Here is a 14037-nt window from a genome sequence, read left to right on the forward strand (position 1 = left end):
CGGAGAAAAACAGGTATGAAGGTGCCTATAAAACGCTCCTCAGACCTTTTGCAGAATCAAAAACAACACAACCTGGACAATTTTTACTCTTTTTTCTCTTCCAGCTGCATCCTGTCTTTATATTCCCTTCGCCCCTTCAATGGACATCAATATCCTGTTCGAACGTCTCCATGAAAAGCTTGGCGATGGCGCTGTGTACGCCAGACAGTTCGACGTCATGCGCACGATAATGGAAAGGCGTATGGTCGCAATGAGCGATGCTATCAGGGCCAAGCCGAACTGGACCATCAAGATGCAGGACGACAAGATTCGCCAGAAGTGGGCTGCTGAGGCCAAGAACCAGGGTCTGACCGATCTGGAAATCAAGTATGTTCTGGAAGAACTCGACTACTACGCCAAGTTGCGCGATCCAGAGACCGGTATCGAGGTCAGCGGTGTCGACATGGTCTGGACTTCGGACTCCCTTATTGGTGACGCCCTAGCACAAGAGCTGCACGACTATGCGTTTATCCTGGAAGGTGTTCCCGAGAAACTGAAGGACTGGCACCCGAACACGAACAAGCAGGTGCTGAACCTCATCCACCCGTCGCTGTACCCGCTTTTCTACGACGGGTCTTTCCTGTGCCAGCCCATTGCCTCGCCAGCTGCTGCCCTGGAACCACCGACTATCAAGTGTCGGCCATGCGGTGTTCATGAATGGCGCAAGGAAACAGCAGACTCAGACATGGGCAACGTTCCAGTTGACGGCGATTATTTGTCGAGGCAGTACTGCTGGCTCCCCAGTGAGTTCCATGTTCGCGACGATGGCTCAGTCGAAATCGAGTCGTACATCAACAACCTCCATCCTGTGAGGCATGCAAAACTATACCCAACCATTGCTAACGTTTTTGCGCGCTTCGTGCCCATGTTTGAGAACGTGGTCACGGATCTTGGGTTTATGCGTGGCTGCCGCGTTGTACCTGACCCGTATGCGTGGTTCTCCAATGTGGGTGATCCGTATAATGCTGAGGGTGACGCAGATGATGATGTGGATGAAAAGTACGAAAGGTGGCTTGAAGCCAGAGAGTTCATTACGCCTCCTCCAGAGGAGTTCAAAATGCCAGACCGTCCTATTCCCGCCTTCAGCTTCCGCGGCCGTTGCCTTCAGGTGATTGTCAAGATGTCGAACATCATACTGACTCCAGACAAGCCAGAGTACGAGGGGGGCAGCTGGCATGTCGAGGCCATGGCCAACGAGCACATCATTGCCACAGGAATTTACTACTACGACGTCGATAATATCACAGAGAGCAGACTCAATTTCCGCCAGTCGGCCAGCGAAGAGGTTGGCTACGAGCAAGATGACGCGCGTGGCATGAGGCTTGCGTATGGTATTGAACTGGATGAAGATCGTACGGCCACACTTTCCCAAGAGCTTGGTGGTGTTGAAGCACTTAATGGCCGCTGCATCTGTTTCCCAAACACCTACCAGCACCAGGTCTCTGGTTTCAAGCTCAAGGATCCGTCAAAGCCCGGCCACCGCAAGATCCTTGCCTTCTTCCTCATCGATCCGTCCATGAGAATTCCATCGACTAAGGTCGTTCCCCCGCAGCAGCAGGACTGGTGGGCTGAGAAGGTGTTTGAACTCCCGCTGTTTGGTGACCTGCCTCTTACTATCAAAGATTGTTTGGTCGAGCATGTCGAGTGGCCCATGTCGCTTGAGATGGCCAAGGAAGGACGTCTGAAGCTGATGGAGGAGCGCACATCAAACAACGAGGATGTATCTTCGTCGCATTTTGAGCAAGAGTTCAACCTGTGCGAGCATTAGTGCTTCTGCGTGTGGCTCAAAACGGTGACGCTAAAGAATGTGCCAGAGCTTTTAGGTCAACTGCTGGTAAAAATGGTTATGTATTTGGTGTTGAAGAATTATGTTTGAGGAAAACAAAAATGAGAAAATGAAAATATTGCGCATCTTGAGGGGCAGTCCATACGCCAATGTTCACCAATCCAGACACAGCATCCAATCCGTCCATTAACTTTCAAAATGACTGGTGCTTCCTATCTGCATCTGCTCACTGTCCTGGCAATTTTACAGTGCGACGCGCGTCAGGTTCTAGCGGAACATACGCCCCATTTGTGCAATTGCTGCGGTAGCTGTCAATCTCAGCCAAATAATTTATACTTTTCTATGCGCTGCGATCGACGGTCAAATCAGATCTCGCTTGTGCGGATGACAAATACATTCACCATCGCAGGCCAGTAAGAACGACGGGCAGAGCCCAGTAACGTTCATAGTAAGCCCTACTGCTTCTATGAAATAAGGTACAGACAAAGATTTGGTATAAATAGGATGGCATCTGCTCAGAATTCCATCCAGCATTCAATAACAGTCGATATTCGCTTCATCAGTAACAATCATCATGGTCGACGGCAAGATTAACGAGATCCACGGATGGGCAGCCACCAAGCCCGGAATCCAGGTAGAGCCGTGGTCATACAAGCCGCGGGCGCTGGGCCCCCACGACGTCGAGATCAAGATCACGCACAGCGGCATCTGCGGTTCTGACCTGCACACGATCAAGGGCGAATGGGACAACGTCAAGTACCCGACCATTGTCGGGCACGAAATCGTCGGCACAGTGATTACCACCGGTGCCAGCGTAAGCAGCCTGAAGGAAGGCGACATTGTCGGAGTTGGGGCGCAGGTATACGCGTGTCTGAAAGACACGTGCAAGGTTTGCAGCCGCGACTTGGACCCGCACTGTCCAGAGGCGGTGTTTACGTACGATGACACGTATGCTGACGGCCAGCAGGCGCATGGTGGCTACGCCTGAGGCTGTGCGTGTTCACGAGCACCACACATTCAAGATTCCCCAGGACGATTGATCCTGTGTATGCACCGCCGCTGATGTGTGCAGGTGCGACGGTGTTTGCTCCGATGCTGCGCAAGGGTGTTAAGAAGGGTGACCGTGTCGGCATTATCGGCATTGGGGGGCTCGGCCATCTGGCCATCCAGTATGCCAATGCGCTGGGTGCTGAGGTCGTTGCGTTTTCGCAATCGCCGTCCAAGAAGCAGCAGGCGACTGAACTGGGTGCTTCGATTTTCGTCGACACCACAAACAAGGAGGAGCTTGACGCTGTGCGTGGCACACTCAACTATCTGTTTGTCACAGCTAATGGCAGCAACAGCCCGCACAATGACTACGTGACGTGGATGGACTATGAGGGCCAGATCGTGTATCTGGCGGTTCCGCCAGGCAAGATGAGCTTCACGCCATCAGAGTTCATCCATAGCCAAGTCGCAATCACTGGCTCACTGATTGGCGGCGTCAATATCGTCAAGGAGACGCTGGAGTTTGCGGCCCGGCACAACATCCGGCCGGTTATCGAGCGGTTCCCGATGTCCGAGATCAACCAGGCTTTGGAGCGCGTTGACAGCGGACGGATCCGCTACCGCGCGGTACTGGAAAACTAGATATTGACGTTTTGTTTTAAATGATGAAAAAGATGGAAAGAAAACCCCCTCCTTTAGAACCGCTTGGCGCTCTCGGCCGAGTACTTCTTGTACGCAAAGAATGCACCGCCCAGGACACCACCGACAAGCACCAGCTTGAAGAAGGTGCCCACAAACGACGAGCCCTTGACCTTCTGCATCTCGGGCAGCTGCACATTCGGAATATGGTTGTAGTTCTTGAGGGCCTCTGGACGCAGGGTCTCGGCGCGCACCGAGATCAGATCGTGGTTGTCGCTGATATCGCCGGTCAGCGCCGAGAATCCCAGATACGAGTCCTCCGGCAGCGTCACACCCGAGATCGTGAAGCAGTTGATCCACTTGTCGTGCGGCTGCAGCTGGATCTGCACGTTCAGGAACTGGCCCTTCAGGTACGTCACCTGAGCCTTGGATGAATCCTTGAGGTTGCGGAAGTACGCCTCGCACATGCCCTTGCGGTTCGCGTCGCCGTCATGTGCGTTATCGTACGCCGTCTTGCCGTCTCCAATCATCCCCATGATGAACGGTACCGAGAAATCGTGCTTGCCGTTCGGGTACGTGTCGAAGAACACGCCAAGCCCGTTGAAGTAGTCCTTGTTGCCAAACACCGGGCCTGCTGTCGCCCGGTCCTTCGTCACAAAGAACCCCATGCCGTCGCCATACAGGTAGCCGCCCTTGCCGCCAATCTTGAAATCAAACTCCACCTTCCAGTAGTCGTTGGGAAGCGTCGTCGTGCTCCACAGCCAGCCCTGCCGCGAGGAAAGGTCAGGCGTCAGCCGGATGTTGCCCATGCTGTTGACTATCGCGTCGCCGCCAAAGTCGTAGTTGCGGATTTGGAACCCCTCGTCAATGTACGGCGCCTCGAGCGTGAACGACCGCAGGTACAGCACATCAGTCTCAATGTAGTCATCGGCAAACGCCGAAGGTGCTACCGACAGAATTGACAGGGCGCCAAGCGCGATTTTCGTCAGGGAGCCAAACATCTGAATAAAATTCGAAACAAAAAAGTAAAATTATGCAGCGGGAGAGAAAGCCGAAAGACGATTGGAATGGCCACAACAGCAGCAACAGCAGAGGGGTTTAGAGGCGCCGATGCGTGCGCTGGCTGGAATTAAAAGCTCGTGCAGCCAATAGCCGTAGCCCAGCGCCAACTCTTCCAGCTGCTGATTCGAAATCAGCCCTTTGGGATTCTCTGCCCGCCTTTCCCAGAGCACGGGGGCATTGGAGAGCGATTTGCGCTGAGGGAGCCTGCCGCTTGAATGGGTAAAGGTGACAGCTTGGCAGGACCTGCTCCCTCCGGCACCACAGATCCAGCTAGCCTCAGCTGCGGCTCCAAGCCCAGACCGCGCATTCTTGGGCATTTTCAGCGCACCGCCAGTTCGGGGCTGCTGCGATCGCCGGCGTCGCTATCGCCGTCGTTGTCCACATTGCCTGATGACGAGTCATTAGCAATAGGGCGCTTTTTGCTACTGTGCACAGCGGCAGAGGTCGGCGGCGGAGTCACCCTTTGCCTTCGGCTCGCCGGCGATCGTCCAGCAAATATCGCCCGGGCTGACCATGTACAGCTTGTTGATGTAGTGGTACATGACCAGTTCGCTGGTGTGCGTCACGCTGTCCCTTCCTGTAGGCAAGTTCAGGCTGCCCTCAGGCTTGAGCAGGCGGATGAAAGTCGACCCGGTCAAATACGCATCACATCCAGCCTCATGCAGGCTGCCCGACATGTCACGCGTGAACCGCGGGTGGTTACGAATCAGGCCCTGCGACCTGGACTCTCTTTCCAGCTTTGGCGCAATCTCGTCAAGATTCGATGTCTCATACTTGGCTTTGATGGCTGGCGTCGACTCGATTATGTACTTTGTGTCAATGAGCACTGGCATGAACTTGCCCAGCTCTTTCTCAAACTCGGCGCGCGTGTCAGGCAGCTGCTTGTGGAACTTTGAGAACATGTGCAGGATATCCAGCGGCATGTTGTGGCCAATAACCGGCTTGCGCGCCGCCGACAGCTTGTCGATGATCTCGCAGAATCCCCGGGCGCTGCTGATGCGGCGGTTCAGCGCCTCGATCTGGCGGCCCTGCATACGCGCCATGTCCTTCTTCGTCACCTTGCTGATCTCAATTGAACGGTGGTTGCTGCGCGTGCTCAGGTTATCGTGTTGCCCCACTGCCCCGTATATCCAGCCGCTTCTGGTACGAGTTGCTCGTATCGAACCTCAAGTGTCTTCTTATTCGAGTTTACAAACTCCTTTCAGCGTCTGCTCGAACTCGGCCATAAACTGCTGGCCCTGCTCATCGATGATCGTCATGGTCTGCTTGTTGTTGATCTGGTCCAGCTTCTCCTTGCGCACGCGCGCAATATCGTCGCCGCGCAGGTACATGATGCCTTGATGCACCCACTTGTTGAAATCAAACGAGTTTTTGGCCAGAAACTCGAACGCCGTGTTCTGGCAGCTGAAGTGTGTACTCACTGGAATCCCGCTGACGTTGGTGCACGGGAACACATTGAAGTTGAACGGCCGTGCTTCGTAGTACCCACCGCTCCCCTGGCTGCCGCCATCGCTGTCCTCTGATGCGCAGTCGATCCACGTAAACAGGCAGATTCCTACCTGGACCACGCCGAACATCTCGACGCTCTTCTTTAGCTTCTGGTAGCGCTCATCCTTGGTGTCCATACGGAACGGCTTGCTTTGGCTGTCTGGGTACAGGCCTGTCATCTCCATGTCAATCGCGACAAAGTCGCAGGTCGTGACCGCTGCGGAAAGCTCGCGCAGTGCTCCTCTGAAGTTTTCGCGGGTGACGTCCATTGCTAGTTGCTGCTGCTGCGGCTGCGGGTATTGCCTGGCTAAAGTTGAGTGGGTAATGCGCGCTCCAATTACAGTTGCATTTGGGGGAGGGACAAGAGATAGAGTGATATGGCGCTTTTCTACTAGTTCGGTGGTGTCGAAAATGCTTGCCAGACACCAACAGGCTCTGGTGACGAACGTGCCAAAGACCGTTGACTGTCGGCTCGCAGCAGGCGGTTCGCCGAAAGCAGCTCGCCGAAGGCAGCTCGCATTATCGCCCAGATATCGACTGAGGCGGAATGTTTTTCCGTTCCCCCAAAACAATTTTTCTCTTCTTTCCCTCCGCTGTTGGCAGTTCTCTGAAATTGTCTTTGTAATTATTTTTCTTCCAAACCAAAAAAGCGGTCTCCAATTTAACTACCTTGCTTCCGCACAGCCTATATTATCAGAAATTCACAGCATGGCTTCTATGAGCGCCCAGGAGCAGGACTACCAGCAGCGTGTGTTTGCTGACAAGTGCCGGCGCCTGCACTCGCATTTACTGGGCACTAAGAATCTGCTCGACAGCATTCGTGACTACAACAGGACAAAGTGGCCAGTGCACTACCCCCTGGCCAAGATAGCACGGGCAGCCGAGGCTCAGAGCGGCATGGGCATGCCCTCCGGTCTGCGTCGCTCCAACTCCATCAGCCACTCAATGTCGACCGACTCTGGCTTGGCGCCTTCACCGATGCGCCGCGCCATGACCACTGAGGACTCGAGCGCGTTCAGCAGCCGGATGACCAGCAGCGACGATGATTTGCAGCCAGAGCGCCTTCTGGACCCTAACGACCTCAGTGTTTTGCGGCTGGACCTGCGTCTTTCGTACCACGCCGACTCGGATGTGATGGGCTCGCTGGAGGAATCGAGCATTTCGCGGTTATTCGACGAGCGCCTGTCGCAGTGCGAGGTGCATATCGATAAGCTGATTGCCCGTGTCACCGACAAGTCGTCGAAGATTCTGGTCACGGGTGACCTAAATGCAGGAAAGAGCACACTGGTCAATGCGCTTCTGCGTCGCGAGATCCTGCCGTTCGACCAGCAGCCGTGCACGATGTTGTTCTGCGAGGTCGTTGATGCGTCACAGAATGGGGGCTGCGAGGAGATCCATGCAGTGCCTGATATTGCCAAGTACGACCACGCGGACCCATCGACGTACGTTACCGTAAGCATGGGCGATCTCGAGGATATCGTTATGGATAACGAGGAGCAATACCAGCAGCTGAAAATCTATTCGCAGGACAAGCGCAGTGACAAGGAGAGTTTGTTGCACAACGGCGTTGTGGACGTGTCGCTGATTGACTCCCCGGGACTCAACCGCGATTCGCTCAAGACAACGCAGTTGTTTGCGCGCCAAGAGGAGATCGATGTGGTTGTGTTTGTGGTCAATGCGGAGAACCACTTTACGCTGTCGGGCCAAGACTTTCTGCTGAACGCGGGCAACGAGAAGGCCCACATCTTTATTGTTGTCAACCGCTTTGATGCCATCCGCCGCAAGGACCGCTGCGAGCGCATGATCCTGGACCAGATCAAGGATCTGTCGCCGCTGACATACGAGGAGCGCCAGGACCTGGTGCATTTTGTCAGCGCTCGCGATCTGCTAGCCTGCCGAGGCTAGCGGCAGTGCCCAGCTGCCCGAGCCGTTTGCGCGCATGGAAGAGAGCCTGCGCTCGTTCACACTTGAGCAGCGCTTCAAGTCAAAGCTGGCCCCTGCCCAGCGCTATGCCATGAACGTCCTCTACGACGTGCAGTATCTGGCAGCCGAGAACGTGGCCTCTGCCACCAAGCGCATCCAGGAGATCAACGCCATTCTGCGCGAGAGCATGCCCAAGTACGAGACTCTTCTGACTGAGCGCACCGAGAACTCGCGCATGTCCGAGTCAATCCTGGACGACAGCTGCAAGGAGGTGCGTGAGCACACCACCACGCATCTCACTAACACCGCCACGCATCTGGAGGATGTCGCCTGAGAAGGTCAGCTGGCCCGGCCTGCTCTCGCTGTGGAAGTATGCCGAGGATGTGCTGCTGGCCATCGTGCACCATCTCGAGCATGAGGTCAAGGAGTGCGACCGCTTCACCAGCTTCACCATCCAGCAGGCTCGTCAACGACCTGGCCCAGATCGAGCAGCACCGCCGTGCTCTGGAGCCCCTGGCGCCGTCCGACAGCAGCAGCGGCGCGCTGGCTTTGCCGTCTGGTGGCAGCGACGGGCTGTGGGACGACGGCATGGCCTCAAGCATCACCGCCAGCCAGCTGGCTTCAATCGGCAGCATCTCCAATGCCCTGGACACGGTGCAGCTGGAGCTGGGCGACTTTGTCGACCTGGACCTGAGCCACAACTGGGGCACTCTGACCTCGCTGTCGGCTTCGGCGTCAATGGCTCTCTTCGCCAGCCGGTCGATGGCCAGTAACCTGCTGACGCTAATGCGGTTGTCATCGTCCATTGGCCCGACGACTGCGCGTCGCCTCATGGTGTCCGCGGCCATGCTGGTGGGCGTCAGCTCTGTCTTTTACATGGTGTCCGACATGGACGCGACAGTCCGGCGCAAGCTCTCTGCACGCGTCGCCCTGATGCTCAAGGACGAGGGCTTTCGTCGACCATCACGCCGAGCGCCTGTACACCGAGGCGTCGCGGGCGATCCGGCCGTTTGTGTGGCAGCTGCAGCACAACTTTGAGCGCATGGTGGAGGCCGAGGAGAGGCGCCGGGCAGACCATCTGCGCAAGCGCCATGTGGCCCAGGACTCGCAGATTTACTTTGACGAGCTGCGCAACAAGGCCCAGGACCTGGCGAATGCGGTCAGGGCCGTCAGCGCCGATGTGTGTATCTAAGGGGCAGTGGGGCTTCTTTCCTTTTCCTTTAATATCTTCTCCATATCTGCTTCCTTCTTAGTCTTTAAATGTTGTCCATTTTTGTTTAGCTTCCATTTCAACAGCTCCATTTCAACAGCTCCATTTCAACAGCTCCATTTGGATGCAGAGATCCCTGTGCGGTAATGGCTCGGGGGGATCGTCCCATAGCAACGGACCTGGTCCCCCGCAGTCGCGACATGTACAAAGCACCCGATTTTTGGGGTTCGGTTTTTCCTGGTTCTTTATTAGAACTTTGTGCAAGTTGCAGTTCTCTACTGCTGTGCCGGATTGCACCTGAATCGGGCATGGGACATGAACTGTGTTGCTAGAGCAACCTCAGCAGATATAATCGGCACTATCCCTTTCACTTGAAAGAGTCGACTATGGATTGCTTGTCCGTTCGCTCCTGCTGTACATTTTCCCAAAAAGCTATTTGTTCACAGAGATCGAGATTATCGTCGTACCCGTGCTTTCTCAAGTCCTTCCACGTCTCCTCCTCGTCGCCGGCGTTCGTCTGCAGGTTATAGAGCTGAACGAATCCTTCGCGCAGCAGATCGCCATTTTCCGTGCACTCGAGGTTCTCGCGAATGTCCTTCAGGTCCGCCTCGCTGAAGGGCTCGCCGTTGGTGAATAGCGCAAAGGCCGTGAGCTCGTCAGAGTTCAGAGCGCCATCCTTGTCGAGGTCGTAGCGGGCGAATATTTCGTTTAGCGCTGCATGGCATTTGGGCGTAAAGTCCATGTCGTCTTGCAAGAGTTCGGCCACCATAGCTATTTTCGTGTGCGTGATGATGAAGGGAAAGGGGGATCAAGGCCAGGAGACCCTTGCTTGGGCGCTGAGGCTATGGAGTCGGCCTCCCCCAGCAGCGATTGCATTTACTCGTTATTGTGGGGATTCCTATGGATATAGCATCTGCCAAAGGTCAGGCTGCCAGCCCACTACATGTATCAGCAGTGATATTGGATTTCATGTGCACAAGATTGGGCATTTTGGAGGTAGCATGTAGCCGACATGGCTCCACATGTTCGAAGCTAAAAGAGATTTAGATCAAGCCCTGGCGCTTCAGATCAATGTACGTCTTCTTGTTGAACACGTTGCCCTCGCTATCCTCAAACTCCTCAAACGTATCGACATTTGCCACCTCGTCCTTCTTTTCCTTTTGCACCCTCTCCCACAGCGCCAAGGCCTCATCGATCTTTGCCACGCCGTGGAACTGGCGAGTATTGGGAATCCCTAGCCTCCGCATGTTTGTCGCATGGCGCGTCTCTTGGAAATGCCGCTCATAGGCCTTGCGTCCCCGGTACGTGATGTTGCCGCACACCTCGCAGTCAAACTTGACGCCTAGACCGTGCAGCTTGTACAGCCAGTACGGAATCGGCTTGCCGTCCCACCCCAGGGGCAGATTCAGCGGATTGTACACCTGCTCGTCTTTTGTGTCGTCGTGGTGCACAAACTCCGGCTCCTCCGCGTCCATCTCGTTCTGCCGCTCTTCGTCGGTCAGCGCCTGTCGCCGCGACACGTTGGCGCGTGTATCGCGTAGCCGGTCGGCAAACATACGCGCATATGTCTGGATCAGATACTCTGTAAAGGCCGTCTTGCGGTCGCGCGCCTGCTTCTGCGCAATCTCCTGCTGCAGAGCCTTTTCAGCTGCCACCCTGTCGACCCCGCCCTGCTCGTTCTCGAGTCGAGCCACAACCTTTTGGTGCTTGCGACTGTTCATATGCGCCCTGAAGGTCGTGTCCTTCTCAAACTGCTTCTTGCACGCCGTGCAGAACAGCACCGATTCTTGGTCAATGCTTGTCATCCATCCAGCCACCTTCTGGTCGCGCCAATCCGCTTCAAACTGCTCCTGCGCTTCTTTTTGCACATTGGGCAGGTCAAACAGCGGCATTGCACGGCCCACATACCCTTCAAAGTATGACTGCAGGCAAGCTAGGTACTGGTCGTAGTCCTTGTGCGCCTTGTTCTTGCGGTCGATCGCCTCGAATTTGGAAAACTCGTCCAGGTACTCCAGATACTGTGATCCGTGCGACGCCCTTCAGGTTCACAAACAGCTCATACTGGCTCGTTCAGATCTACATACCGGCCCATCCTCTCCTCACCCGAAAACATAGTATCCAGCTTCTCCATATCCTGCGGACCCACAAATGTCTGCTGATCCACAGCCTCCAGGTCCTGCTCACTGAGCACCGGCGCGCTATCGCCTTCGGCGTCCATAGCTGCCTGCACCCGCTCCCGCCGTGCCAACTCCTGCTCCTCCACCTCCTCCGGGTTATGTCTATATGCCATGTACTCAATTTCTGGTGGCACCACGGCTGTGTCAGGGTTGCGCCGGTGGAAGTCGCGCACGTCGGCAAGCCGCGCGTAAAACTCGTTAAACTTGTTGTCGGCGATTCCATCTGCCTCGCGCTTGCGCAGGCCAGAGTCGTCGGCGCCGATACGCTGGATAAGTTTGCTGCGTGACTGTATTTGGTCAAGCAGGTCGTTGATTTTGTGTTCGCGCAGAAGCTTGTATTTGTGCTTCGACAGGTCCTGCATCATAAGGTCGACAACAGGCCTGCTCAAGTCGCTCAATATCCTCATGTGCTTGCCGCTCCTGCTCGATAACGCTGTCCATGGTGTGGAAAATAATGACTTGTGGAAAGAAAGCTGTTGCGCGCTGACAAGTTGCAAATGGCGCCGCGAATTTCGAAATTGAATCAATCGTAATTTGCTGTTGCACCAGTTTTGGGATATGGCTCTATCGATTAAGGGTATGTCATTGCATTAACAACATCGCTCAATCCTTGAGCTTGTCGAGAAAGGGTGCTCCAGTCTTTGCAAGTGCTGTCACAGATTCGCTGCTCGGGTGGTCCTGACGCTTTTTTTATTCTTCAGCATATGATATCCAGATATGTGCCACAACCTATCATCCCGATTTCTTGTGTACCAATTCTCACGACTGTCGTGATTCGGCAAAAACACAACTACGCATACACTCGCTAAACCTTCCACACATCATAGCCAACAAGCAATGGACGAATTGTAAGTACACGTAATTTAATTTCTTTGAGCCATGGTGTTTATACTAAGTACTGGCGTAAATGTAGAAAGAAGCAGTGGGCTGCGATCCAGACCGAGAGCCTTGAATGTTTGGAGGCGTCTCACCGGCGAGGTAAGGCATCCCCAACTGATATCAACGCTGGGGTAACCCGCATACAGTGTTTGCAACTAATGTAGATCAAGTATGCCTTAGGCGAGCTCCAGGGATATGCTGAAAAGTGTAGGTAGCTGCTAAATTAACCGTTTACAACTCTATGATCCTCAGTTACTAACTGATGCTGATGCTTCTAGTCGAGGCATGCCTAGACAACATGTACGCGCTCTTGGACCACACTGCGGACGGAAACCACAACGGCTTGAAGGAAATGGTCGAAGCATTTGAAAAGGAGATCCAACTAAAGGTATGTTCTGACACTGGTCCACATTTAAAGCAAGATAGATATCACTAACAGCCGTTTCTGAACCCGTAGCATCATTTGGCCGCATTGCTCAGCTCTGAATCCCCGGTCAAGTCTCAAGACGAGCTACACGTTTCTATCTGGAGAGCGCAGCCTTATTCTTGCGATCTTTTAAATGTGCCTGCATAGTAGAAATATATCTTGAAAGCCGCACTCTCGCAGATGGCTGTGCTCTTATAAAAGGTAGGTGCTGAAGGTGCCATAGAAAAAATTACCCATTGCGGCTGTGCGTACTTACACGTGCCTGCCTTCTAGACTGATACGGAGAATTGGTCGTTCAAAACATGAGATATGCAAAAACAGTTGTTTTTTATTGCTGGCCGCAGCTAGTAGACAGAGCTGGTGTTATTTGTGATTCTGGATTGTCTGCAATTTTCCAATAGAACCCGAGTTCTGGCTGCAATCGACATTTGACATGGCTTCGACTACATTGCTGACATGCCTACCACTTGGTTTAAAAAGGATGGCCAGATACCCTTTTTGCCTCCTCTTCACTGAATTTCTTTCGCTTTACTCACCAGCACGTATTTCTCTACCATGTCATCACTTGCCCAGTCTCTCCCTGCTCTCATCCTTGAACAGATTGTCGAATATACGGTTGAATCTAGTTACTCAACTAGGAATCTTCTACGCCGGCAAAAAGCCTTATATATTTTTCACCACAGCGCTACTGCTCAGAGTGTGCTCTGCATGGAGGAACGCAGCTTTGGATAGGATATACCGAGATATCAGGTGGTGCAGTTACAGCCAAACAGAATGCTGCTATCTGTCTAAAAGTGACAGACATTGGACACCTAGAGGACTGCCTGGCGCCTTAGCAACACACAACAGCTCTCGTATTAGAAGAGTGGCGCTTCATTTTGAAAGCTCTGCAATTGTGTATGGCTCTTTAGCTAAAATTCTCAAAGAAGCACCTTTTGGCAAGCTGGTGCTCTCCCGCGTTTCAACTATTGAATTCAACTTCACTTGTTATTGGTCAAAAGGCTGGGACCCCGCTCGATTGGATGTGTCAACCCATGCCCAGGGATTCTGTGACGGGGTGAACCGGATGTTCCCTAATGCAACCAACCGCATATTCTCTCAGTTTGGCGTCTTTCTCCTTGTTGACCCTAACCCATTTCTCCGCACTCTTGTTCAGGGACTTGTTACCAACTCCACTTCTATCGCTACCTATGAGCCTTATCACAGCTATCATATCCGCCTCCCCGAAATTGCAGCGAATATGCGCAGGCTGTCCATTGGTGGCACAACCGTCAACCCATCAGCAATTGAACTCATCCGTCGCAGCGCTACCACGCTAGAAGATCTAGAAGTCGGGAATGTGAAATCTCATATATTCACCAAGATCATTTTCACGGATAGGGGCACACCAATCGTTTATCCTCGTATGAGGTCACTCAAT

At 53.8% G+C, this 14037-nt stretch overlaps 7 protein-coding genes across 7 annotated transcripts; 3 read left to right on the top strand and 4 right to left on the bottom strand.

The window, feature by feature from the left end:
• Nucleotides 1–103: 103 nt before the first annotated feature.
• On the top strand, nucleotides 104–1816 carry DL89DRAFT_264945 (uncharacterized protein). The gene has a single exon (XM_040886442.1). It carries the CDS (start codon nucleotides 140–142, stop codon nucleotides 1805–1807), a length of 1668 nt encoding a protein of 555 aa, XP_040746077.1. The 5' UTR covers nucleotides 104–139; the 3' UTR covers nucleotides 1808–1816.
• A 553-nt stretch (nucleotides 1817–2369) lies between these two features.
• On the top strand, nucleotides 2370–3501 carry DL89DRAFT_264947 (NAD(P)-binding protein). Its single transcript, XM_040886443.1, has 2 exons — nucleotides 2370–2773; nucleotides 2857–3501. Exons 1-2 carry the CDS (start codon nucleotides 2400–2402, stop codon nucleotides 3452–3454), a joined length of 972 nt encoding a protein of 323 aa, XP_040746078.1. The 5' UTR covers nucleotides 2370–2399; the 3' UTR covers nucleotides 3455–3501.
• Nucleotides 3502–3684: 183 nt separating this feature from the next.
• DL89DRAFT_219014 (legume-like lectin) lies at nucleotides 3685–4350 on the bottom strand (the record flags this gene model as incomplete). Its single annotated transcript, XM_040884363.1, has 1 exon — nucleotides 3685–4350. A coding segment is annotated over one exon (666 nt), but the record flags the coding sequence as incomplete, so codon positions are not given.
• Nucleotides 4351–4832: 482 nt separating this feature from the next.
• Nucleotides 4833–6270, bottom strand: DL89DRAFT_290581 (ribonuclease CAF1; the record flags this gene model as incomplete). Its single annotated transcript, XM_040890094.1, has 3 exons — nucleotides 4833–4974; nucleotides 5033–5653; nucleotides 5732–6270. 3 exons carry the CDS (start codon nucleotides 6268–6270, stop codon nucleotides 4833–4835), a joined length of 1302 nt encoding a protein of 433 aa, XP_040746080.1.
• Nucleotides 6271–6589: 319 nt separating this feature from the next.
• On the top strand, nucleotides 6590–9237 carry DL89DRAFT_264949 (uncharacterized protein). Its single transcript, XM_040886444.1, has 5 exons — nucleotides 6590–7870; nucleotides 7893–8249; nucleotides 8296–8351; nucleotides 8386–8848; nucleotides 8898–9237. Exons 1-5 carry the CDS (start codon nucleotides 6710–6712, stop codon nucleotides 9114–9116), a joined length of 2256 nt encoding a protein of 751 aa, XP_040746081.1. The 5' UTR covers nucleotides 6590–6709; the 3' UTR covers nucleotides 9117–9237.
• Nucleotides 9238–9483: 246 nt separating this feature from the next.
• Nucleotides 9484–10033, bottom strand: DL89DRAFT_82313 (uncharacterized protein). The gene has a single exon (XM_040892114.1). It carries the CDS (start codon nucleotides 9901–9903, stop codon nucleotides 9502–9504), a length of 402 nt encoding a protein of 133 aa, XP_040746082.1. The 5' UTR covers nucleotides 9904–10033; the 3' UTR covers nucleotides 9484–9501.
• A 144-nt stretch (nucleotides 10034–10177) lies between these two features.
• Nucleotides 10178–11673, bottom strand: DL89DRAFT_290584 (SF3a splicing factor complex subunit PRP9; the record flags this gene model as incomplete). Its single annotated transcript, XM_040890095.1, has 2 exons — nucleotides 10178–11171; nucleotides 11219–11673. 2 exons carry the CDS (start codon nucleotides 11671–11673, stop codon nucleotides 10178–10180), a joined length of 1449 nt encoding a protein of 482 aa, XP_040746083.1.
• Between the last annotated feature and the right edge of the window lie 2364 nt (nucleotides 11674–14037).

Source organism: Linderina pennispora (genome assembly GCF_002104995.1).
Source record: "Linderina pennispora strain ATCC 12442 chromosome Unknown DL89scaffold_2, whole genome shotgun sequence".
NCBI classification, from domain to species: domain Eukaryota; kingdom Fungi; phylum Kickxellomycota; class Kickxellomycetes; order Kickxellales; family Kickxellaceae; genus Linderina; species Linderina pennispora.